This window comes from Trichosurus vulpecula, chromosome 7, assembly GCF_011100635.1.
Source record: "Trichosurus vulpecula isolate mTriVul1 chromosome 7, mTriVul1.pri, whole genome shotgun sequence".
Lineage (NCBI taxonomy): Eukaryota > Metazoa > Chordata > Mammalia > Diprotodontia > Phalangeridae > Trichosurus > Trichosurus vulpecula.
Window position 1 is genome coordinate 748,346 of NC_050579.1, and position 26,552 is coordinate 774,897.

Genomic DNA, 26,552 nt, shown 5'->3' on the forward strand with positions numbered 1-26,552 from the left:
GGAGAAGAAAAGATGGGGGAGGGGGGGAAGACAGCTCTTATTCTCCCCTTTTTGCCATAATGAATTCAACAACTATTTTAAACACTTCCTACTGTGAGCACATGAAATCAATGAGCTTATAAAATGGTTCTAGGTACACTCTGCTTAAATAGCTCTAGTGATGGGGAACTCAGTACCTTAGGAGGTAACCCATTTCCCTTTTGGACAGTTCAATTGTTAGCAAGCTTTCCCCTGTAACTTCCTGCCTCTTCCCTTTCCTCCATTGCTACTAAGTCTTCCCTCTGGGTCCAAGCAGAGTAAATCCAATCTCTTTTTCACATGGTGGTCCTTGAAATTATTGTAGGTGGCTCTTATTCTCCCTTTTCTACCACAATAAGTTCAATAACTATTTTAAACACTCCCTACTATGTGCACAGTGAGAGGTAGTGTGGTATAATGGTCAGAGGAGAGCTGGCCTCAGAGTCAAACAGACCTCGGGTCACGGCCTGCCCCTCTACTCATCCTGGCTCCGTGGACGCAGGAAGCTTTATCTATGTTGCCTAACAGGGGCTGGCCTGCGTTGATAGAAGGAGTTTCCCCTCTGGGAGTTCCTACCAATGAAATCATAGGTCAGAAGGTTGGTGCTCGGCATCAGACCCACTCACATGCCTCAGGCCATCATGGGAATGGACGGCCCAGCAAATTGTCTGCTTTTCACAGCAGTTGGAGTTTTTGAGTGAATGGAGCATTTCTTAAGGGCCTTCTATGTGCACACCACTGCGCTAAGTTCTGGGGATGCAGATAGAAATGTAGGCCAGGCTGTTCTCAGAGCTGCCCTTTGAAGGGGTACTTGATTCTAATAAGCATAAAGACCCGAGGAAAGAAGCTAGGGCAGTCAAAGGAATTGTTTGGTTACCTCCTTTGAAGACAGTGTAGATGTTCCTCCTCTGCTTGTCCCCAGCCCTCCTCCCACCACCAGCCACCCCTCTGCCTCCAGTCAGACAAGCACAGAATTTCTGAGTGGGAAGGCATGTCCAAGACCAACTATTCCACTCTCCACCTGAACAAAAATCCATTCTATGAGAAACCCAAGCAGTAAGTAGTGTTGAAAAGACTCTAGTCCTCGAAGGGGAGAAGCCGCTGTACCCCAAGGCAGCCCATTTTGCTAGGGGGTGGCTCTCATTGTTAGGAAATGGGTCTGGCAATCCGGCCCAGGTTCTGCCACTCAGCCCATGTCGGGCCACCCAGCCCAGGTCTGGCCACCTCATCCGGGACTGGCAATCCAGCCCAGGTCTGGCCACCCAGGTCTGGCCATCTGGCCCGGGTCCAGCCACCCAGCCCAGGTCAGCCTCTTTGGGAGCCCTCCCCAATGCTCTGTTTCTGGGGCCAAGTACAACCAGCCCAAGCCCTCCCCTCTCCCACATCAGAATTACATTATACTTGAAGGGACCTCTGTTGCTCCCCTCTGAACCTTTTCTTCTCCAGACTAAATGTCCTGTTCCTTTAATGAATCCTCATTCAGTCTGTGGTATGAGCCACACCATGGACAGAACAGTGAACTTCGAGTATGGAAGATGTGGGTTCAAGTCTTGCTCAGACACTTGTTAGCTATGTGACCCTGGGCAAGGCACTTACCATTCCTGTGTCTCAGTTTCCTCATCTGCCAAATGAGGGAATTGGATTCAATGATTGCCGAGGTTCTTTGCAGTTCTGCATCTATGATCCTACACTCCCTTCGCCGTTCTTGTTGTCCTGCTGCTCCCCAGCTTATCAGTGTCCCCAAACTCTGGTGCCTAGAACTGACCACATTGCACCAGATATGCTCCAGATAGGCCAGAGGGCAATTGGGCTAACACCTCTGAAATTCTGGAGGTGATGCCCCTCCAATGCTGCCAGAGGCCCCATCTGTGGTCTCAGCTTCTGTGCAACATCACTGACTCCTAGGCAGTTTGCAAACCATTGCCCCCTGCCCCTGATTTTTAGTCAGATGCTTCCTTCCCTCTCTGCTACCAATGGGCCCCTTAGCACCCCCTCCCAGGATGCACCATGCTTGCAACACCCTGTTTGTCTCCCATGCTAGATAGCCATTCACACCCTCTGGAACATTCGGATTGTCGTGCTGGCCAAGTCAGAACATGAAAACAGGATCAGCCACATCTGCACGAACAATGTGAAGACCGGGATTGCCAACACTCTCGGTAAGAATGAGGAGGAAACAAAGTCCCCTTTTCTCTCACATGGCTGCATGGATGGGTGTTTCCCTACCAACCTGAGAATCCCCTAGAATTCCTGCAAGAACCAGCAGGGGTCTCTAGAAAAAGAGAGCAAAGGCAAGAAGAAGCAGTGAGTGGCCTTCTGGGAGAAGCCGAGGGAGAAGTCACTGGCATATGTCAGCCAGCAAGGGCAAGGCCGAGTTAGCAGTGGAGTGAGGCTAAGAGAGTGAGACGATGTTCAGGGCACACATGGTAGTGATCAGTCCTACTGACCTCTACTCTGGTCAGACCTTTCTGAGGCCCCACATTTTAGAGAGGACATTGATAATCTGGAGAGCAGACAGAGGAGGCAGCCAAGACAGTGAAGGGAGTTGTGGTCATGCCAGCAAGGGCAAGGCCGAGTTAGCAGTGGAGTGAGGCTAAGAGAGTGAGACGATGTTCAGGGCACACACGGTAGTGATCAGTCCTACTGACCTCTACTCTGGTCAGACCTTTCTGAGGCCCCACATTTTAGAGAGGACATTGATAATCTGGAGAGCAGACAGAGGAGGCAGCCAGGACAGTGAAGGGAGTTGTGGTCATGCCAGCAAGGGCAAGGCCGAGTTAGCAGTGGAGTGAGGCTAAGAGAGTGAGATGATGTTCAGGGCACACACGGTAGTGATCAGTCCTACTGACCTCTACTCTGGTCAGACCTTTCTGAGGCCCCACATTTTAGAGAGGACATTGATAATCTGGAGAGCAGACAGAGGAGGTGGTCAGGACAGTGAAAGGAATCATGGCCACACTATACAAAGCCTGGCCACAGGAACTTAGACTGTTTCTTCTGGAGAAGAGAAAACTCAGGGTGGCATGGTTAAGTGTTGTTATACCTGAAGCACTGTCCTAATGAAGAGGGATTCTATTTGGCCTTAGAGAGCAGGTCCAGTGGCAGTGAGAGGAAGTGGCAAAGAGGAGAGATTTCCCACCAAAGTTGAATAGGCTGCCATGGGAAACAGTGGGCTTCCCTCTACTTGTGGTCATTGAATCAAAGATGGTGCAATGGGCAGAGCACTGGGCTTGGAGTCAGGAAGGATCAACTTAGCCTTAGATTCTTCCTAGCTGGGTGACCCTGAGCAAGTCACTTAACCTGGTTTACCTCAGTTATCTCATCTGTAAAATGAGTTGGAGAAGGAAATGGCCAACCACTCCAGTATCTTGGCCAAGAAAACCCCAAATGGGGTCATGGAGAGTCAGACATGACTCAACAGCAACATTCTCAATGAGAAGGAGATGCTTGTCTGCTAAAGGGGAACAAGTGCCGGCAGCACCCTTTAAATGTCAGGACCCGAGGTCAAAACTCCAGTCACCCCACCTTAGTTAGGACTCTGGGAAGATAGTCAAACTTCAGTCTATTCTGTAGGTGAGAGGATTGAGACTATTCAATAGGAACTCACTCGGATGCTCAAACTCAAGTCGACACCTTTCCCCACCCCCAACCCTTTCTCCTGTTCTCCACAGTCTCTGGATCTGGCACGTGATGCTCAGCTCTCACCCTTCTGCCTGTTCTCTTCATCTGCCTTACCTTGCTCTCCCAAGGCCTAAAGCTTTGGGGTTTTCCTCAGTTATCCTCAGGAGATAAGACGTGGTTCTGTCGCTTCCTGTACTTTCCCAAATGCTGCTAAAAATCCTGAAGCTGACAGATTTCCCCTGTGCTCCCCTCCCCCCTCCCCCACTCCGTTTAGTAGGGAGAGAAATTCTGGTTTTGTCATCAGCCCTATGTCCATGATTCTTTTTGAATATTTTGGCACTCTCTCAGAAACAGCCTCTTTTTTGAAAGTCCAGTCTTATATGTTTTCCTGAACCTTCCCTGGGAAATCGTACCAATCATCTCCCATCATCTGTCATGTCTCCCCTACCCCCAAACGAAGGCAGGTTCTTTCCTTCTTTGTCTCCCTTTTCTCCTCTTTGCTAGCCCTTCACCCTCCTCTGACTGTCCTATGCTTGCATGTATCTGTTGTCCGTCTTGTCCAGGGCAGATTGAATCTTTGCCTTGATAACAGTGTTCTGCTCTTTCCTCTTCCCTAGGTAATAAAGGAGCGGTGGGTGTGTCATTCATGTTCAATGGAACCTCCTTGGGATTTGTCAACAGCCACTTAACTTCAGGAAGTGAAAAGAAACTTAGGTAAAATGCACTGAGCTCCAGAAAGCTCCCATCGGGACAGACTGCTCTGGTGTGTTCCTGAGCGCCTTCAGATCTTCTCCCTGGCCAGCAGCTGCTGAGTCAGGTGTCACGGGCTCGTCATCATAGGGGGCTCAGGTCACCTTGGGTCCCAACGTGGGGCCGAAGGAAGATAGTGAGGGCCTTTGAGGAGAGGTGTGGATGGCCTGGAGAATGGAAGAGACTTGGCCAGAATTTAGGAGTCTAGTTAATGCCTAGAACAGGAGTCCAAAGGTCTTTGCCTTGGAAAAGACTGAGATTGGGGTGTCTTTGCAAGTGGAAGTTATTGTTTATAAATCATTTTTGTGCACCAAAAGGTGTCCCAAAAGCTTCTGAATATAGCATTGCCACTCTTCCCCCTAGAGATCCATCACTTATAAGTGAGGTAGAGAAGAAAAAAAAAGATAAAAGAAAGAAGCCTTGATCCAATTAGCCACCACATAGACCAAGTCTGAAATGTCCTGTGTCTATAATAAGAGGAGGAGAAAACAGTTTAATAAAATGAGCCGCCACATGGACCAAGTCTGATGGTGTGTGCAGTATTCCATACCCATGGTCCCCCACATCCACCAGGAAGGGCGGGAGGAAAATGCCCCTTACCCCATTCTCTGGGCTCAAGCTTGGCCAACAAATTGAAATTCCACAAGCATTTGTTAGGCACTTACTGTGTGCCAGGCACCGTTTGAAGCACAGGAAAGACAAAGATAACAAAGGACCTAGTGTTCGCCCTCCAGGAGCTTGCCTTTTACCAGGGACACATTATAATTATATAACTACAATAATGGCAGCTCATATTTACATAGTGCCAGCTATGTGCCAGACATTTCGCAAATATCATCTCACTGGAGACACAGAACAACCCTGGGAGGTAGGTGCTGTCTATATATTGTCCCCATTTTATAGAGGAGGAAACCGAGGCAAAAAGGGTTAAGTGACTTGCTCAGGGTCCCACAGCTACCAAGTGTCTGAGGCCAGATTTGAACTCAGGTCCATCCTAACTCAAACCCTGGCACTCAATATGCTGCACCACCTAGCTGCCCTTAATACAGATCAGCTAAAACAAGATAAATTAAGAAAAGAGGGAATGTGGACACCTGAGGGGGTGTGGGTGGGAGTCTTGTCTAGAGAATGAGAAAAATTTCTAGTAATTTCTTGATCTGGATTTAGCTAATGCCTAAAACCTCAGTTTCGTTGATAGGGGTGGGGCAGGGGAGGAGCAGAAGTCGGTGCAGTAGATAGAGTGCCAGGCCTGAAATCAGGAGGACTTCAGTTCAAATCTAGCCTCCGACATTTACAAGCTTTGTGACCCTGGGTAATTCATTTACCCCTGTTTGCCTCAGTTTCCTCATCTGCAAAATGAGCTGGAAAAGGAAATGGCAGACCCCCTCCGGTATCTTTGCCAAGAAAACCCCATACAGGGTCACGAAGATTAGGACCCAACTGAACAATGACAAATTAATAGGGGAGAGATCCAGTTTGAGTGCCCTTCCAAATTCAAAGCTAACAAACTTTATCTAACATCTGACAAACAATAATGGTGTGACCCTGCCCTCAAGGAACTTCCATTCAAAATGCCATTTTTTTTCCCTAGTGAAAGCTGATTGCCCCTTCAGTCCCTGAGGAGCTCAGCTAAGGAGCTGGCCTTGGAGGTGTTTTTGAGTGAATTTTCATGAGAGCCTTAGGGCGTAATGGGGGGGAGGGGCACATGTCAGGAAGGCTCAGCTCAGATTCATCCTATCTGTAAAATGAGGGGATTGGGCTTGCCCTCCAAGGCCCTGTCATCCTGACAGTGATCTGGCCTCCAGCTGACTCCATCCAACCCAAAAGCTTCAGCCCCGTTGGGAGCTGCCCACTGGGACAGAGACGTTCAAGGCGGCAGAGGTCCTGAGAATCCCCAGAAGAGGCAGAATAAAGCCTCCCATGTCCCTGGCTTCCCCTGAGGGTGCCCACCACTGTGCCTAGGAGCTCGCTGACTAGGCTACTCAGTGCCAGCCCGGGTGCCAAGCTGTGGTGTCTCTTACTCCTTCAGGCGGAATCAGAACTACATGAGCATCCTCCGGTTCCTGGCCCTGGGAGACAAGAAGCTAAGCCCCTTCAACATTACTCACCGCTTCACACACCTCTTCTGGCTGGGAGACCTGAACTACAGACTGGAACTGCCACCCTCGGTGAGCAAGCGCCTCTCCCAGGACAGCCTTTTCCCAGGTCCCCAGCACCCTCTCCCTCCCCCTGCCCCTGCCCCCGTCTTCTGAAAGCTATGACCACTCCAGTCAGGGAGGAGCAGCCAAGCCTTAGTCCTGGGGCCCCCATGCACCCCTCCAGAGCCCTGGGAGGAAGCGAGCAAAAGAAGGCTGCTTATTCAGAAGTCCTGACTGAGGGCTCAAGCAGAGCTTGAGTCTGGGGACTGCTAACTCGGACAGTCATTATGGTGGCTGCCTTTTCTGGAGCACGTTAACGTTTGACAGAGGTCTTTCCTTCTCTTCTCTCATCTGATCCTCTCAAAGCCCAGTGAGGTGGACGCTCTTCTGATTGCATTTTTGAGGATGAGGCGAATTGCTTTGCCCTGCTTTGCTTGGGGTCACCTAGCCAGTAAGAGTCCGAGGCAAGGCCTGAAAGTCCAGAATCCTCTCCACTGCACCACCCTGCTCCCTTATGGCCTCTGAGGTCCCTGCCAGCATTTGGAGAAGAACCATGCAAAGAACCATGAGCTCCTTGGTTTTGTTGACTATTTGCTTTGGACTTTCAAAGTGCTTTAGTTCCGTGACTACCTGGGTGCATGTGACCTTGAAGAAGTCACTCATCCTCCCTGTCCTTCCTCTGTAAAATGAGGAAAGTTGGACTAGACTGTCTGTAAGATCTCCTTAAGCTCCATGATCTCATTATCTTCTCTGGGTCTCCGTTTCCTGATCTGTAAAATGAGAACAAGACAGCGAAGTGGTGCAGTGGCCAGAGCGCCAGGCCTGGAATCAGGAAGACTCATTTTTGTGAATTCAAAATTAGACTCAGACACTTACTAGCTGTGTGACTGGCAAATCACGTAACCCAGTTTGCCTCTGTTTCTTCATCTGTAAAATGTGCCAGAGGAGGAAATGGCAAATCACTCCAGTATCTTTGCCAGGAAAACCCCAAATGGAGTCACGAAGAGTCAGACACGACTGAAATGACTGAGCAATAAAAGTGAAAATGGCTGAGCTAGAACCCTAACCCTAAATGCCTTTGAGGTCACTTCCAGCTCTAAATCTAGGATCCTAAGACTTATCAGTCATGGTTAGTATGTGTCTGAGTTGGGACTTAAAGTCAGGTCAATCAGTCAGTCAATAAACATTTATTAAATGCCTACTACTTGCCAGGTACTGTGCTGAGGTCCAAGAATACAAAGAAAGGCAGAAGGCTGCCAGGTCTTCCAGACTTCGGGGCGTGAGTTCTAGACTCTTTTCCAGGCTGCCTTGGAGTAGGATATCTGCACGCTGTTCCTAGTACAACAACAAAACCTCAGAGGATGAAGAGAAATGAGAACCCAGCCCCAACCTACACACACACACACACACACACACACACACACACACACCGCCCCCACAACGGCGAAGCCTGGCTGCAGGTGGAGCAGTTTCAGGTCTTAGGATTCCCCACCCAGGGCTGCCCTGCCCAGGGCTGCCCCAACCAGGACTGCTGCAGCCAGGGATGCCCTGCCCAGGGCTGCCCGAGCCCCTCCATAATGCCCGCATCCTCTTCCTTCCAGGAAGCAGAGAACATCATCCAGAAGATCAGGCACCAGCAGTTTTCAGAGCTGCTGCTTCATGACCAGCTCCTCATGGAGCGCAAAGAACAGAAGGTCTTCTTGCATTTTGGTAAGAGGTGACACTTCTGGGCAGGGTGGGGAGGCGGGGAGAGCTGGAGGAGCAGGAGACCCGCCCTGGGCTCTAACGAAGGCCCCTCTCTTTCAGAGGAGGAAGAGATCACCTTTGCTCCCACCTACCGCTTTGAAAGACACACCCGAGAGAAATACGCCTACACTAAGCAGAAAGCCACGGGGGTAGGTGCCTGTCCGTGATCATTCTCCGGGGACGGCAGGAAAAAGCATTGGGGAGGGAGTCGGGGCATGGGTTCCAATGTGTCACCTTGGACAAGTCACCTCCCCAGGCTTTTGCTTCCTCATCCGTAAAAGGCAGGAGAGGGGCTGGACTTGATGGCCTCTGGGGTCTCTTCCAGCTTAAGATCTCTGATTCTATTCGTGACCTCGGGAAAGTCACCAAATTCATCAAAGCCTCAGTTTCTTCTTCTGTAAAATGAAGGGGGTTGGGCTAGATGGCCTCGGCGGTCCCCCAGCCCCAAATCTATGATCTCTGCCACCTCCTTTGAGCCAGTGTCACCAAACTAAGAGAAGAGTTAAGCTCCTTTGCAGTCATAGACCAAGGGATGGGAGGGACATTCCAAGGTCATCTAGCCCAAACACTTACTTTACAGATAAAGAATCTTAGAAGCCCATGGAGGTCAAATGACAGCGTTATAGAAATATAGATGATGAGCCAGAAGGGCCCTAATTTCACAGATAGGGAAACTGAGGCCCAGGAAGGTGAAGTGATCTACTCAAGGTCACATGGGTAGGTGGTCAGTGTCAGAGATGGGATTTGAACCCACATCATATGACTCCAACAGCTGGTGCTTTAGGCTGGGAAGATAAATAGCATCTTTGGAGAACATGATGGTGAGGGATCATGGAGTAGTGGAGAGGGTGTTGGATTTGCAGTCAGGAGGCCTGGGTACAAATTCCAGATTTGCCCCTGACTACCTCTGTGACCTTGGGTAAGTCACTGGGTTACTCTCTGGGTCTCACTTTCTTCTACTGCAAAATGCAAGAGGGGAGGTGGAATGGATGATCACTAAGGTCCTTATCCCAGCTTCACCTTCCACGGCCCCATGAGAAATCAGATGCTTGTGAATTGTCCCCAAGCTGGAGCCCCTTGGATCAGAAGACCAGTTGTTGTTCAGTCGCTTCAGGTGTGAATGACTCTGTGACCCCATGTGGGCTTTTCTTGGCAGAGATACTGGAGGGGTTTGCCATTTCCTTCTCTAGCCCATTGTGCAGATGAGGAAACTGAGGCAAACAGGGTGAAGTGACTTGCCCAGGGTCACACAGGTAGTATGTGTCTGAGACCAGATTTGAACTCAGGAAGAAGAGTCTTATTGACTCCAAAGCCCAGCGCTCTGTCCACTGTGCCACCTATAAATCACCAATAACCATGGTTCATGCCGAGTTAATTTTCTCTTTTTCCAATGAAAAGTGGGGAAAGGATTCTTTAAAGATGAACTCTCCTGTCTTTTCTTGGCAGATGAAATACAATTTACCATCTTGGTGTGATCGTGTGCTCTGGAAATCCTATCCCCTCATGCATGTGGTGTGCCAGTCGTATGGTGAGTAAACTCAGGGTGGCGCCAGCCTGGGCATCATGCAGAGCCCAAAGGAGGGGAAGGAAGAGCTCCAAGGCCGGCCTGCTGCCAACAGTCATTTAGGATACCTCTCAGGGCTTCAGTCTGCCCACATGGCAAATTAGAGAAACATCTGCAATTCTACTCTAATGATCAAGATGTTAAGGGACCTAACTGACCACCAGGCGGGCACCAGAGTAACGCAATAATAGCTGACACTTATACGGTGCCCACTATGGGTATTTAATATACATGATCACCGTGCTAAGCACTTTACAAATACTGTCTCATTTGATCCTCAGAACAACTCTGGGAGGTAGCTGCTACGGTTATTACAATTTTACAGATGAGGAAACTGAGGCAAGCAGCTTAAATGGCTTGCCCGGGGTCACACAGCTAGTAAGTCTCTGAAGCCAAATTTGAACTCATCTTCCTGAATCTGGGTCCAGCCTTCTATCCGCTGTGCCGTCTACCTGCCTATAAGTTAATGAGCTAAAAATTCATTAATTTGGGCTAAAGGCAGTGGCTCGCTAAGACTCTTAAGTTTCAGAGTAGGTGCTGATCTGAGACCATGAAGGAAGTTCTTCTACGGACTCCCCTATGGCAAAGAAGTCACGATTCCAATCCAAAGCAGGGAGGGGAAGGAGAAGAGGGAGAAGATCTCTCTGGTTCAGTGGTTCCTTAACAAGTCTATGTTGTTGAGATTTTTTTTAAAGAAAAGCAAAATTTGTCACTGTAAAGCATGGCATAGTCACCCCTAGATCAGTCTTAGAGTCAATTTACATCTTATCGATGACGCATCCTGGTTGTTACCCAACTTTTCAAACCCTAGCGGCTCTCAGAGTTGAGTCACCATTCTGCTGCAGTAGAGGGAATTTCCACACTGGAAGTTCCCTACACCAATGAAATCACAATGTGAATTACAATACAGATTGATTTAATACAGGTGAATGGGAAAATGGCCATTTTACCATAAGAACTACAAATGCATAAAATATATTAAGTATCGAAAAACATTTAAACTATCTCTTGGGCCTAAGGCTTAAATACAGTAAAGGGAGAAAGACATATCTTTCTAAATCTTTGGTTGGAAAAAAAACTACTCATTTTAAACTGGAATCCTATCACTGGCAAGTCAGAACTTCAGAATTTAGTGAGGAACTCTTGAAATATCTAATATCGAACTCACTGAGAATCACTTCTACCATATCTGAGGACTACACTAGAGTTGAGAGACTTTTGAGGCATGTCCACATTTCAGCATGCCTACACTAGGCAGTCATGGACCACAAGTTAGGAAAGCATATCACGGATCTCTATTAAACTTCATCTTTGGTTCAGCTTGTGGGGATCTTGTAAAAATCTATTGTCATCCATGTTAGCTGTTCCTTGAAGCTTTGGGTCATGTGCATTTTGATAAACACAAGACATGCTTTTATCCACTTAATCAACAACCACTAATTAATTATAGCTAGGTTCCTATTGTACAAATAATGAATTCTTACTGCATGGAACCAATGCCATGTTTTACATAAGCAGAACTTCAGATAGTGTGGGTTTTAAAGTGTGTCATCATCTGCTGGGCAGACTTCTTTATCAGAAGCTGGCCAAGGACAGATCCCCAGTGACTCTGCTGCAAGCCTTCCTGCAGATTTATATCAATCAATTCATCGCTACTCTTTGGATGTATTCCTTCAAGCAGTTTTGAACCCACCTAACCAGATTATTGCTAGCCACATCCCTCCATCTCGTGTGTAAGAATGCCTGGAGAGATCTTGTCAAATGCATTGCTTAAATTCCAGTATATCACAGCTGCAGTTTTCCCTAATGGACCCATATGGGAGCATCCAGGCTGATAGCCCCCTTGTTCCCATTCTAAGTTTCTCCTGAGAGAGCCCAGAATTACCCCAGGGTGTGATTTTTGAACATGTTCAGACCCAGGGGGCTTGGTCTTCTCTCTAATTTCTACAGAGCATCTGCTTCATACTTGGACTGGTCCTTGGAGATCCAGAAGAACCCCCAAGGGATTGATGGGAAAGAGGAGTGTCCAGAGAGCCTTAAGATCCTCCTAGGAGAGGCCTCTAGCTTTCCCCTTACAGCTGCTTCCATGGTTCTATGCAATGATGATAAGTCTTTCAGTCTCCCATTTCTTCTATTAAATGATGAAGCTCACCTTCTTCCTTCCAAGGCTGGAAGACTAGGGAGCAAGGCTGGAGCATGTGGTCTACATGTGCTCACCCTGAGTAGATACTGGCTTATGTTTAGAGTCCTTGAGATTCAGGGAAGAGCCTGGGATACCCACCTTATTCACTCGGGTCCCGAGGACGCTTCCATTTGAGCAGTTTCATTCTGCCTCAAAGATTAGATACCCTGGGAATAGGGTGGAAAGTGAATTAACAAGAGGCGGGAACCTGGTGCTATCCTTGGTCCTGCACAGATATGTGTGTGTGTGTGTGTGTGTGTGTGTGTGTGTGTGTCTGTGTGTGTGTGTGTGTGTGTGTGTCTGTGTGTGTGTGTGTGTGTGTGTCTGTGTCTGTGTGTGTGGGGAGGGGTACACACGGGCATGCATGCACACATGTACACACACACCTGCCATACTCACACAAACTTTATTTTTTTTTCTTTTTCCCTTTTCAGGTAGCACCAGTGACATCATGACAAGTGACCACAGTCCTGTCTTTGCCACATTTGAAGCAGGGGTCACCTCCCAGTTTGTCTCCAAGAATGGTCAGTGACTGGGTCCATTGTCCGTTTTCTTTAGCGCAGAGTCATATGAATGTGAAGGGAATGATTCTAACTCCTGTGTCTCCAGGACTTTAAGATCGCTCAAAATGCTTTCCTTCCTAAAACCCTGGGCAAGGGCGGGGGGCGGGTGTTATTTGAATCTCCACCCTCATTGTACGTATAAGGAAACCAAAATACCAAAAGGGGAAGAATCGGGGTTGCAGCAGCTGGAATTCAAACTGGGTTTCAGACCAAGGTCTCTCCAGGTCTCCTCCCACTCAAATCCGTTGCTTTTAGTGAAGCCCCGGCCCTTCTGAGCTGGCCATTCCACATAGGGGGACTGTCTTGGGCTGGGCCTTGGAACACCTGGCTTCCACCTGGATAAGCTGACACAGAGGCCAGGCGAGCACCCATCCCTCTCTGTGCCAGTTTCCTCGTCTGAGCAGTCGGATCAATAGTGACTAACACTGCAGTTACGAGCCTTTGAGTCATATAATCATAGACTTAGAAACCAACAGAATGTTAGAGATCATTCGGTCCAACCTCCTCCTTATAGAGAAGAGGAAATCGGGGCTTGGAGAGGGGAAGTAATTGGCCTTGGGTCACACGGGTAGGAAGTGTCCGAATTTGGAATCTGAACCCAGATCATAGGACTATGGACTTAAACTGGAATGAGCCTTAGACACCACTGAGCCCAGCCCCCTCACTTTACACATGAGGAAACTGAGGCACACAGAAGCTGGGACTGGCTCAGGGTCACATGGCTAATAAGTGCCTGAGGCAGGATTTGAACCCAGGTCTTCATGACTCCAAGGCTAGCACTTTATTCACTGTGCCCCCCAGCTTCTGATGTGGCATTTTGTCAGATATTCCTGAAGTCAAGGAGGACTACCTCCCTTTCTCAGTCTTCTTGACTTGAAGTGGGAAACATCCCAGGACCAGGGAAAAGGACTGGAATGTGAGTATCCTAGTCCAGCCAGAAGCCTCTTGAGCCTCCTTGATCTGGCCCCACTTTCCTTACTCAGCCTTAACTCCTGCCATGCTGACCCCATCCCGTGGCCCCCTCAGTGCCTCCTGACACAATCTCATCCAGAAAGAGAACTGGGCGGAGCTCAAGAACCCTGGTTCAGACACTTTACTCTAGACAGAATCCGATCGTAGGAAATTTCATCTTCTTTAAAGCACCTTGTTGCCTTTTGTCTTTGTGTCTTAGTCAATTCTGAAAATATTGTCCCTCCCCTATGGATTGAGCCACGCTTTCAAAGAAGACAGTCAAGCAAATAAAAGCCAGTGAAGCGCTATGCAAGAAGCCTCCACATTCTGCCTGGGAGGTCCCCCCCTCTCTGTGTGAAAGTACCATCCTGAAGGGCAGGGATGTCTGGGCTAACGTCTTAGCCTGCCCAGCACAGTGCCTGGCACACTGGAAGCTTTAAGGAGTGCTTAGCGAGTGGCTACTCATTGATTTTCCCTTTACTCAGTTACACCGCCTTTAAATGGTTTTCATTTATTATTTTTATTACTATTAATAAAGATGATGATAGCTACCATTTATATAGTGCTTTAAGCTTTGCAAAGCGCTTCACAAATATCACCTCATCTTTTCCTCACAACAACCCTGGGGTAGGGGGAGGTACTACTAGTACTCTCATTTTACCAGTAGGGAAACCTAAGCAGACAGACTAAGTAACTTGCCCAGGGTCACCCAGCTAGTAAGTAAGGCAGAATTTGAACTCAGAGCTTTCTGATTCCAGGTCTCAGTTCCACTGAGCTGCCCAATGACATTGTCGTAACTGGAGTGTTTGTTTTCCTTTTGGTTCTGTTGGTGTCACTTTGCATCCGTTCATTCGAAATCCTCTGCACTCCTCAGCCATCCGTTCGTTTTGTTGTTCAGTTGTTTCAGTCATGTCCAACTCTTTGTGACCCCACTTGGGGTCTTCTTGGCAAAGATACTAGAGTGGTTAGCCATTTCCTTCTCCAGCTCATTTTACAGATGAGGAAACTGAGGCAAACAGTGAAGTGACTTGTCCAGAGTCACACAGCTAATAAGTGTCTGAGGCCAGATTTGAACTCAGAAAGGTGAGTCTTCCTGACTCTAGGCTCAGCGTTCTATTCACTGAGCATCATTTCTTATTGAATAATATATTTGATAACATTCATACAAGGACAAAGACTACAAAAGTCACTTCATCTGCTGCCCTTGGTTTCCTCATAAAACTTTTTGATCTCTAGGTCCTTCTAGTCCTAAATTCTCTGAAATTTACCTCCAGATACTTAATGGAATTAAGCCAGTTTTGGGCCACAGACCAACCCTGGATCAAATGTTACACTTGCGCTAACTTCTTTGTGAACCTATAATGGCCTCCCTAAGGAGAATGGAAGCTCTTTGAGGGCAGGCATCATTGTCTTTGTATATCTAGCACCTAGCACAGTGCCCAGTCCATAGAAGGCACTTTACAAATGTTTCTTTGGTTGAACTGAATTCTCCCCAATTCTAGGGCCTGGGAATGTGGACTCCCAAGGACAAATTGAGTTCCTGAAGTGCTATGCCACCTTGAAGACAAAGTCACAGACCAAATTCTACCTGGAGTTCCATTCCAGCTGCCTAGAAAGTAAGGATGTTGATACTTTCCTGCAGTCTTGGGCACATATCCATTGCTCTCCCTCCTTTGGCCCACCACTGCCTCTGATGGAGAGCAGAGAAGCAGGGGGGAACGAAGTTGGCTCAGGGATAGAGGCTAACAGGCAGCTTCCACTTATGCTGAGATCTGGGCTGCTTTCATCCAATTTAGAAATCTCCAGGACCAGGGGTTGGGGTGGGAAGATGCCCTTCAATATCCTCATGCTGAAGGAACTTGTTCCTTACAGAGGATGAAGACATAGTCTCTTCAGGTGAATTCACTTCATTATTTCTCAGAGTGGGAGGTTATGTCTCCTTAAGGCAGAGGTTCTTAATGGGGGAAGTCCTGTGGACTTAAAAAATTTGATAACTATGTTTTAGTATGATTGGCTTCTTTTATAACTTTATAATTTTATTTTATGCATTTAAAAGTTATTCTGAGGACTCCAGAGGTTTCACCAGACTGCAAAAAATGCCCAAAAGACTAAGAACCCCCATCTTAAAGCAATGGAGGATAATCCCAAGACAAGTTCCAAGTGGATGATGGAGACCAGAGTAGTAAAATTCCAAATGGAATTGGCAGGGGTGGGATAGGGTGGCTGTAGTGACTGGTCCCTCCCAATCAGCCTCCCCTTTTCTGGACAAGCCAAGAAAAATGTTACTTTCTCTATCCCCTTCCAGGAGCATGAGAATACATTTCTGATATGGATTAATCTTAAACCATATACATGCACCTGGGTACCCCAATCTCCATTTAGCTTTTAACATTTGAAAAAAATCCGAACTGGGGAAACACCTTTTGGGGGGTGAATTTCTAATTATTCCAATCTGAGGCTGTTTCATAGGAAGAATGGTACTGTGTGGTTTCCAATTCTGTTAGTTGAGGGGCGGAGTGGAAACAGGGACAAAAGCCTCCCCCAAGAAAGAGGGTGTGCTCAGAGGCGCTGAGCTGAGATACTTTCCAAAGGGGGTGTGATTGTGTGTGGTGGGGGGGGGGGGTTGCACATCTGTGCTGCCAACACTAAGGCTGGCCCATCTGGATAGGGAGTGCCAGCATTGAATCTCCTTCCTCAGGATCCATCCTTCCTCCCTTTGGGCTTCAGCCTGGTCTCCATCATCACAGGAAGCTAAATGACTATCCAATGTCATTTCCCTGCTCAGACCTCATGGTGACCCTGGCCCACAGCTATGTCAAAGAGAGCTATGAAAACAATGCGGCTGCGTGTACATGTGCGGGCGCGGGCACACTTTAATAAAGTATATAGACATTTGCATAGATTACTATGGAAACGGCATATTAGGAGGCTTAAATTAGAATTTCAAAAGGGTGCTATATTGAGTGGCTGTGGGAAGAGCTGGCTGTCATGTTCCTCAAATCTTGTCCATGGATGTGACGATTTCCCCAGTGCCAGTTTTGTTGAGAAATGGGGGGCAGGGGAGGAGGGAGAATCAATTTCCTAAAAATAGTTAGATGGTGCTGTTGAAGCACTCCTAACTAAATCTACATCCAAAGAGGGCCAGAAAGGCAGCCCTGGAGCAGCCTGAGGCTATCAACCTAAGATGCACCACCACCACCCAGAGAAGACAGGGAAAATGCATCTTGGCACGCTTAGACACAGTGGCAGGCCAAGGATTGCCTGCCAGGTTCTTGCCCTGCCTGCAGAAAGAACCCACTCTCTTCTCTGACATTCTCCCAGGTTTTGTGAAGAGCCAGGAAGGAGAGAATGAAGAAGGAACAGAAGGGGAACTGGTAGTGAAGTTTGCTGATGACCTCCCAAAGGTGACTGGAGAAATGTGACCAGGGATGGGGGAGGCTTCATCACTAAATGGGATGGGATGAAATCTGACAGAGTGAACATGGACCATTAGGATGATGAGGTCCCCGAGAGATGGGGACCCCAAGTTCAGTGGATTCTGTGAGGCCATGTTCTTATGCCTTTGGCTCATAAGCTCATTGTTGGTCTTGGAGCCAGGAAGACCCAAGTTCAAATCCTGTCTCAGACACTTGCTAGCTGTGTGACCTTGGGTACGTCACTTAACCTCTCTGTTCCTCTGTTTCCTCATCTATGAAGTGGAGATAACAATAGCACCTACCTTACAAGATGGTTGCGAGGGTCAGGTGAGTTAACGCATGCCAAGCGCTTTGCAAATTGGAGATATTATCATCATCATCATGTCTCCACCCAGGTGCTGGCTTGAAACAATCAGCCAGAGGACCGGCTCAAGGCAAAGACTAAATGCTGTCCAAGAGCTAGCTTCTCATGTGTTACATTGAGAAAAAAAGTAACTAAGCGCAGGCAGCTAGGTGGCGCTGCAGGGGATAGAGTGCGGGGCCAGAGGCAGGATGCCTCACCTTCTGGAGTTCCAGTCTGGCCTCGGACACTTACGAGCTGTTGGACCCTGGCCAAGCCCCTGTTTGCCCCACTTCCTCATCTGTAGAATGGGCTGAAGAAGGAAATGGCAAACCCCTCCGGTATCTTTGCCAAGAAAACCCCAAATGGGGTCCTGAGGAGTCAGACACAACAGAAATCACTCAACAACAACCACAAACAACAAATTAAGCGCAAGTGTAGGAATTTTTTTTTAAAAGTAGAGATTCAAAATGTACCTGTAGCCATCATTCCTAAATATGCATTAATTGCTTTTAAGTATCATGATACATTAACACAGACACGGCTGGGCTTCGTGATCTTGTTGATAAGGGTATTCCCTCTGATGATGCAGGTCACAGCCCATCTGTCCCCGATCATCCTGGGTGACTTCCCACGAACTCACTCAGTGGACTAGGGCCCTTCCTTGTGGACCAGGGGCCTTCTTTGCTTTGTTCTGACCTCCCTGGATGCTCCCAGGCTGTGCCAATGGAACACAAACTTTGGAAAGTGCTACCGCAATAAAAGCATTTTAAGTCCAGTCTCAGCAACACACTGTGTCTACTTCCTGAGAACTCTCTGGCGAAGTGTAGAGTCTCAGCGCCAGTTCATTGGCTGCCTGTGCATAAATTCTTTGTTGATGACAATAACATAAATAATAAAATGATAGTTGGCAGTTACGTAACACCTACCACGTGCCGAACACTATACTCTAAACACTTTACAAATATCTCATTAGATCCTCACAACAACCTTGAGAGGTAGGTACTGTTATGATCCCAATTTTATAGATGAGGCAAACTGAAGCAAATAGAGGTTAAGTGACTTGCCCAGGGTCACACAACTAAAGCTGAATTTGAACTCAGTTCTTCCTGACTCCAAGCCCAGTACTCCGGCCACTGTGCACTTAGCTGCCTCTAGCCGTAAAACAAAATATCCTAACAGATGAAAGAAATTATAGAATCCCAAGTCAGAAGGGCCCACAAGGGTCATCAAGTCTGACCCACAGCATCTAGTAATCCCTTTTTCAATGTGTCCAAAGAGTTGTCCATCCTCTGCTTGGGCACCTCCGAGGAACAAGAAACTCCCTAGCTATTGAGACAGCCCAGTCTACCTTGGACAGCTCCAATTGTTATGCTCAGGTTCCTCCTTTGTCCATCATCAATTTGACAGACATTTAGGAAGGGTCTGCTCTGTGTAGTTCATTGCACTAAGTCCTTGGGGGAGACCCAGAGATAAGTAGGGCATTATCCCTGTCCTCAAGGGCCTCTGAGTCTGGCAGGAGGCACAGGTAATTAGGATGCAATTGGATTATGATGAATATACTGCAAGTGCTGTTGTGTACCCTGTTACTCATGCAAAGGGCTAAGAAAGCAGATGAGGGAGAGGTTATCTCCAGCTTGGAGAATGAGAATGTCTCAAAGGGGAGGTTTCCTTCGATTTGGGCCTGAGGCAATGCACTTAGTTCTGTATGTCTGTTTTCCCCTCTACTATAAACTCCATGAGGGAAGGGACTGCATCCTACTCATCTCTAAATCTACCCACCTACACACACACCCCCAGAGACAGACGGAAAAAAAAAAACAGGCAGAGAGAGGGAGGGGGAAGGAGGGGCAGAGAGAGGGGGAGGGAAGAAGAGAGAGGGAGGGAGGGGCGGAGGGAGAGGGACAGAGAGAAAGAGAGAGAGAGAGAGAGAGAGAGAGAGAGAGGAGGGGGGAGAAGGCAGGGATGAAGAGAAAGACATAGAGGAGGGGGGAGGGGGAGAGAGAATGCTGTGCAGAGCAGGCACTTAGGTAAATGTTTGCTGAATTTCTGCAGGTACCCTGGCCCTAGACCCTGGAAGCACTGCAACTCACAAACCAAGTGCATTCTGGGCGTTGTCTCTGCTTTCTAACATTAACATTCCTTGTACATCTATACCTTTAAAATGCCCCCAAGATGCCAAGCTTGGGGTCCTGTGCTATCCACTGAGCCATCACCATCACAGCCTTGTGCAATTGAAAGTGATGAAATAATTAAGTGTTCAATAAACACAAGCAGCTAGGCAGCCACCATAGTGGATAGAGCTCCTGGCCTGGAATCAGGAAAACTCTTCCTGAGTTCAAATCCAGCCTCAGACACTCACTAGCTGTGTGACCCTGGGCAAGTCACTTCACCCTGTTTGCCTCCATTTCCTCATCTGACAAATGAGCTGGAAAACCAAAAACAAAATCCCAAATGGGATCATGAGGAGATGGACATGACTGAAGCAACTAGACAGTAACAAAGAGCGCTGGGGAGGCCTCGAATCTCTCCTCCCCCAATAATTGCCTGTGTGCTCTTAGTCAAGTCACCGCCCCCCTCTAAGCCTCAGCTTTCTCTTTCGTAAAATGAGGGGGTTGGCCCAGATGGTCTCTGAGGCTCCTTTGGCCTCAGAATCTATGAGGTGGAAGGAAATTTCAACCACCTCTCATCCAGTAAGAGCCAGTGAGGGGAGGGGACTTGTCAGTCACAAAAGAGGAGGCGCTTGAACCGAGCCTCTGCCTCCCTGCCAAAGGCTCTTTCCATTGCCTTCCTGATTCACAAAGTGATGATGGAGGCTAAAGAAGTCTGCTTGAGTCATGTTTGTGAGTTGCCAGTAAGAGGAAAATTTGATGTTTTTAAGGTCAAAATGAAGGATTCGGGGAAGGATGTGAATGGAAAACATTTAGGCACAAGTGTTACAGAACAAAACCAGGCCTCTTGGCAAAGCAATTGCTCATGCCTTGAGGACCCCAGGCCCAGCCTGGAGGGGTGGTGGCAGATTCTGAATATCAGCCAATTTTGGATAGTTTTACCAGGAGGGAGAGGGTGCTTCAGGCCTTCCTGGCGATGCGCGGGTGAGGTTACATTCAAGAGGAAAAACTCAGCTGTGGGAGAGAACTCTCCCAGGCCCGAGCAATAAGCAGACAGGACTTCAGAGAGAACTTCTGGGCCTTCACTCAGACAATTGACAGGCCCTTCCAACTAAGGTCATCTCACCTACAGAAGGAAAGAGGCTCACCCAGGTGGACCTGTGTGTGAATTAATTTAAAACATGGGGGAAAGGCAGGCAAATCTGAAATTCAAGCATCAGCCCATGTTTCAGATGAGATGGACCGACTTTCAGAACCTCAGTGCTTCTTCATCACAGAATCTCTCTGAGTTGGAAGGGCCCTCAGAGGCAACCCAACAGAACCCTTACTTGACCAAGAATCCCCACCACAGCTTCCTTGGCCATCAATCAGCAGGATTTATTCAGCACTTGTTCCGTGCCAGGCACAGTGCTAGGTGCTGGAAATACAAGTTAATCAATGAAACTGTTGTGCCGAAAAAAAGCGAGTGAGACCCGGATATAAATTTAGATGTGGATTTATTGAAACGAGCAACTGTTCAGAGTAATTACTCAAATCGAACAGCCCTGAGTAAAGGAAGAGAAAGAGTATTTAAAGGGAAAGAACACAATTAGATTTCTGTGGAGATGGGGACACAAACAGTGGGGTGAGCTGGGGCAAGATGGAGAAACTGGAGGGGGGAGCAGGGCATAACAAAACAACCCCTGCCTTCAAGGAGTTTCTACTCTAAAGGGGGAGAGGGGGAATAGTATCATCAATTTCTGTTGGAAGACCTTCCCTACTTTACCAGCTTAAGCAGCAAATGTGGCATCTGAAAGCCTACTATGTGCAGAGAGCATTTAACCAGCCAGAGAGTTAGGAAAGAAGTAGCTCCTGCCCTCATGGAGTTTCTGTTCTAGTAAGGGAATTAGACTCAAACACAGGTAACTATGATGCATCGAAAGGGTGCCTTTTATCAAGGCTAACTAGTTGTTGTTCAGTTGTGTCTGACTCTTTGTGGCCCTATTTGGGGTTTTCTTGGCAAAGGTACTAGGCTGGTTTGCCATTTCCCTCTCCAGATGAGGAAACTGAGGCAAACAGGACTAAGTGATTTGCCCCAGATCACACAGGTAGTAAATGTCTAAGGCCAGATTTGAACCCATGAAGATGAGTTTCCCTGACTCCAGGCCAGGTATTCTATCCACTGCTCCACCTATCTGCCTTCTAGCTCAGTGCAAATGGGGACATTGGTCATGGTACTGATTTGGAGGTCTTTGTCTTCTAGAAGACCACCAGCCAATACAGCTCCAGAGTCTCGTACCATGATAACCTTCTTCCAGGCCATCTTCCCTCCCCTCCTCAACCCTTTTTAGGGCTAGTTTGCCCCTCTTTGGGCTTCATCTGCCCCTCCCTCCTCTCAGGTGGATCTCAGTCCCCACCTACCCCTATACACACATGCCTATTTTTCCCCAGGTGAAAAAGCTTTTAGTTACAGCTCTTGAGAGACTATAAGTAACCTGAGGACCTTCAGCCTTTGGATTCCTAGGGCCTAGCCTAATTCCTGGCATATAGCAGGCATTTAATAAGAAATAGGCATTTGATAATTGATTGATTCCAGGCAAACTTTCAGAAACCCCAAAATGTTCACTACGTACAGATGTAAACCCCTCAACCTTAGCCACTTATCAGCCTCTTCATGGCAGAGGACAAGGCCACTCCCAGCCCCTTTCCTGTCCTGCTGCCCCTCCTACACACTCAGGTTAGTGACACATCTGCTTCCTGAGTATACAACCATCCTTCCCCTCATAATTTCCTTCTTCTGGCCACTAGTGTGCCCACTGTGGCATCCTCTGGGGAGCAGAGTAGGGATGTGACTAGCCCTATCATTAGAAATTACTACCAGAAAATCAGCGTTCTTACCTCCAACAAAGCCCCAGATCCCTAAGCAGAGCTTTTTATAGGGATAATGGGGGCTCAGCAAACCCATCAGAAGGCTGTCATCTTGAGGCTGTGGTCACTCCTTCCACCCACACTGATCACAAGTCCCACCCCACACTTTGGTAAAGTGTGAATTGTTTTGGAAAAAGCAAGTTCATCTCTTGGTGGTCAGCTCTGTGTCACAAGCAAGCCTCTTCAGATGGGGCTTAGTTGATTCTTAGATATACATTGACCCAGCAGGCCCATGCTAGGAGCCTTTTCCTGTATGGCAGAGCTGGCCAAAGCTTGGTGTCTGCTGACTTCACCTTGAGAACCCAGGATCTCCTCCACTCTGCCATGAAGCGCCAGACCATTATGGAGGGAGATGGTCAAGAAGTGGGAGGTTTCCTCAGAGCTAGACTGACTGGCCATAGTCTTAGGGGAGCAGATGTAAAACAAGCAAGTCTGGCCCCAAGGTCCTGCACAGCCAGCTGTGGGGGAGAATGAGGAGTAGGGGAGTCCCCATGACTCATAAAAAATCACCTCACCCCTCTGGGCCTGTTTCCCATTTTCATTTGACTCAACAGGCATTTAATTTTTCAATTATTTATTTATTTTGAATCTTCATCTTTTCAAATTTTGAGTTCCAAATTCTCTCCTTTCCTCCAGCCCCTCCCTCTCTCGTTGAGAAGGCAAGCAGTGTGCTAACAATTATACATGCGAAGACATGCTCGACGTGCATTTATTAAGTGCCTATTATGGTCCAGGCACCGTGCTAAGAGCCTGGGATGCAAAGATAGAAGGAAATTGTCCCTCCTCTCAGGGAACATACATTCTTTTGGAGGAAACAACTGGCACATATATAAGTAAATACCAAACAAATGTCTGAGAGGAGGTGATGGGCCTGATCTAAAGGGCAGTTTGTTAACAATAGAATTGGCAATCCAGAGGGCACAGTGGGAAGGGGGATAGGGTGATGAAAGGGCCCCTCCATGTCTAAATCTATTACTTTATGATAATGATAAATCCCTATACAAATTCAGTTCAACTCATTGCAACAAACAGTTATGGCATACCTGCTATGTTCAAGCTGAGGTATTGTGCTAGAAGTCTTCCCCTAAGGAATCCCTCAAATATTTAGAATTTTGGACTGAGGGAAATATATATCATTGATAATGAAGGAAAGATTACCATCTCCTTGTCCCCACACCCAGGGGTTGTTGGAGCCAACTCAAAATTGCTAGAAAGCCAATTGTTAAGTTTTCAGTTTGAGCATTTACATTTCAAAAATTGGCAAACACTGCAAATCAGGGCTTTGTTTGCTATTCTATTGATTATCTGTACTTGAGAAAGTGTTAATAATTCGAATTAAACTTTAAAGTGTGTCTCTGTATACTTTTTGTTTTTCTGGAGAGATGGTTGTTAAACATTTTCCACTACATCTATATCATAAAATTGGAAAGGATCTCCGAAAGAACAATAATCTCTGCCACATCCAGCGTTCTTTCTACCATCCTCCACTGTCAGTTCAGTTCCTGGTCTTCCACTTCCAGCCTCTTGGGCCTGAGGCTCTCCGGGAACTCAGAAGCAGAGGATTGCAGGGTTCCATGTGAGAGAGCCTCCTCCCTCTGCTTCCTCCCTCACCCGGCTCATCTTGCAGTCTTGTCTTTGCTTGCAGCTGACCCCTATCATCTCTGACCCCGAGTACCTGTTGGACCAGCACATCCTCATCAGCATCAAGTCATCGGACAGCGATGAGTCCTATGGTGAGTGCCCGGGGAGGTGGCCTGGGGCGGGGGGGGGGGGGGGGAGAGGCGTTGGATGAGGTACTGGGGAATGGGGTGGTAGCTGCCTCCCCAGCTTCCCCACATGTCCCGGAGGTCCGCCCTCTCCAGAGACTGCCCTCTTTCCCCTACACTGCGTTCTGAGGCCAGTCAATGTCAGCCCTTCCTCGTTGGCCTCTATCTTCCACCCATTCATTTAAACTCAAAAGATCCTAAGATCCAAGGTGGAAACTCCTTAGAGATCATCTCGTCCGATGCTTTCATATGACAGAATAGGAAACTGAGGCCCCAAAAGTAATTGCATCAAGGTGACAACGGTGGAGAATGGCAAAGCCAAGATTTGAACTCGGGGTTCTGCCTCTGTAACTTACTGCCTGTGTGACCTTGGGCAAGTCACTTGACATCTCCAGGCCTCAGGTCTGTCAGATGAGGAGACTGGACAAGCTGGATGGCCATACGAGGTCCTCTCTGTCTCTAAATCCGATGACAAGAGCTTGGGTTGGGTTGGCTTTGGATTGGTTGGGTCTTTTGGGACACTGACACAATTGCAGAAGGAAATCCCTGTCTGGGGAACGGTTTACTTTGAATCGCTTTGAAGAGCAGTGTCAGAGTGGTGAGAGCGCTGAATCAAGTCAGGAAGACCTGAGTTCAAATCTTACCTCAGGCACCTACTAGCTGTATGACCCACTGAACCACTTTGTGACTCAGTTTCCTCCTCTGAAAAATAAAGGGGCTAGACTCAGTTGTTTCTAAGGTTCCTTCCAGCTTGGGATCCTTGATTCTATGAACCCACTCCATTCAAATGAGATCATGTCTGCAAAGTGTTTTTTTTTTCAAAGGCAGTTGAGGTTAAGTGACTTGTCCAGGGTCTGAGTCTGTGGGTCTGAGGCCACATTTGAACTCAGGTCCTCCTGACTCCAGGGTCAGTGCGCTATCCACTGCACCACCCAGCTAACCCTGTAAAGTGCTTTTTGTAAGCAAAAGTAGTTCCATGTCAGCTTTTATTATTCTTCAGATAACTGGCAGGCTCTCCAGCCAGCAGAGGTGTGACGACAGCCTTATCCCACCCTCGCCCTGGGGGCCTTACCAGGTTATCTGATCTGTCACCTATATCCCAGTCAGGCTGGGACCTGCACGGAAGGTGCTGAGGAGCAGAGGCAGCAGCAGAAGGGACAACGGTGGCTACCCATGTCCGGGCACTGCCCCCTGGGCTGCCGTGGGGCCCCTCAGCATGCCTCTCAGCAGCCCTGCGATCCCCCACTGACTCCCACCTAGAGAGTGCTCTTGGGCCTTCCAGCGTCCGAGGCTCAGCAGCAAGCGCATCTCTGCCACCCCATGCGATGCTGCGTCCTCACTCCCCGCTCCCCGTCTTCACCACCCCCCCTTCCCTTTCTACTTTCTAGCCTCCAGTCAGATCAAACGCTCTGTCACAACCCTCTCCTTATCTTGTTTAGATGAGAATAGCAACTGACATTTATTTATTTGGCATTTTGAGATTCGCAAAGTATTCTCTCCTTTGATCCTTTGGCTAATAAATGCTCATCGGGTTGGATTGAATCCTCACATCTCATGCCAGGGGAGGTAAGGGCTGGCAGTGTTAATATCCTCCTTCCATAGATGGGGCCCGGGAAGCCAGAGGGATCAAAAGACATGCCCAGAGCCAGTCGGCCAGTTAATATTCAACAAGTGCCCCTTTTGTGCCAGGCACTGTGCTGGGCACCTGAGCTACAAAGACAAAAATAAAACAGCCCCTGCCCTCAAGAACTTAGATCCTTTTGTTAAAGACATCGTCTGTGATGCGATGACACTGGCCTTCTGGCTCCTGGCACGAGATTCTACATCTCCCGACTCCTGGCATTTTCTTGGCCGTCTCTATACCTGGAAGGCTTTCTCTCTCCATCTCCCCCTCCTGGTTTCCTCATCTAAACAGAAGAAGGGCAGGGTTTTGACTGCAGTCCCAGCTCAAATCCTGCCTTTCCTGATCCCCCTTAATTCTATTGCCTTCCCCCTGAGATTACCCCCAGTTCATCCTATATATGTCTGTTAGTCCAAAGCTATTTGCAACAGGCTCAGAGCAACTTGAGAGCAGAAATTGTCTTTTGCCTCTTTATCTTCCTAGTGCCTAGCATATAATAGGTGTTTAATAAATACCTTTTGACTTGACTATAGAGGGAGACAATATGTATACATATAAGCATGTAAATATATGCAGATCACATAAATATATGCAAATTTGAGGCAAATGAGTAGTAGGTAGAAACCAGCTCCTGGAGGGGATCAGAAAAGGCTTCCTGTTGAAGTATCACTTGAGGAAACCTTGGAGGCTGAAGGGATGAGAGAGTGCATTTCGGGCTTGGGAGGCCACCCCGACAAAGCTTTGGAGGTAGGATATGAGATGTCATGCGTGAGGAACAGAAAAAGGCCAGTTTCCCTGGAGCAAAGCATGTAGGAAGGTGAATAAGATAGAACCCGACTGAAAAAATAGAATAGGGCT

At 47.9% G+C, this 26,552-nt stretch overlaps 1 protein-coding gene across 2 annotated transcripts in view; it reads left to right on the forward strand.

The window, feature by feature from the left end:
* The window catches only part of INPP5D (inositol polyphosphate-5-phosphatase D), a 136,374-nt gene that overhangs the window by 84,364 nt on the left and 25,458 nt on the right, over window positions 1-26,552 (forward strand). For both annotated transcript variants that reach the window (XM_036768079.1, XM_036768080.1), the window contains exons 13-22: window positions 2,060-2,177; window positions 4,257-4,353; window positions 6,419-6,557; window positions 8,129-8,237; window positions 8,334-8,422; window positions 9,720-9,801; window positions 12,454-12,543; window positions 15,036-15,149; window positions 16,855-16,937; window positions 23,953-24,040. In XM_036768079.1, coding sequence (XP_036623974.1) covers window positions 2,060-2,177; window positions 4,257-4,353; window positions 6,419-6,557; window positions 8,129-8,237; window positions 8,334-8,422; window positions 9,720-9,801; window positions 12,454-12,543; window positions 15,036-15,149; window positions 16,855-16,937; window positions 23,953-24,040 — 1,009 coding nt within the window. The remainder of the gene's footprint in view (window positions 1-2,059; window positions 2,178-4,256; window positions 4,354-6,418; window positions 6,558-8,128; window positions 8,238-8,333; window positions 8,423-9,719; window positions 9,802-12,453; window positions 12,544-15,035; window positions 15,150-16,854; window positions 16,938-23,952; window positions 24,041-26,552) is intronic.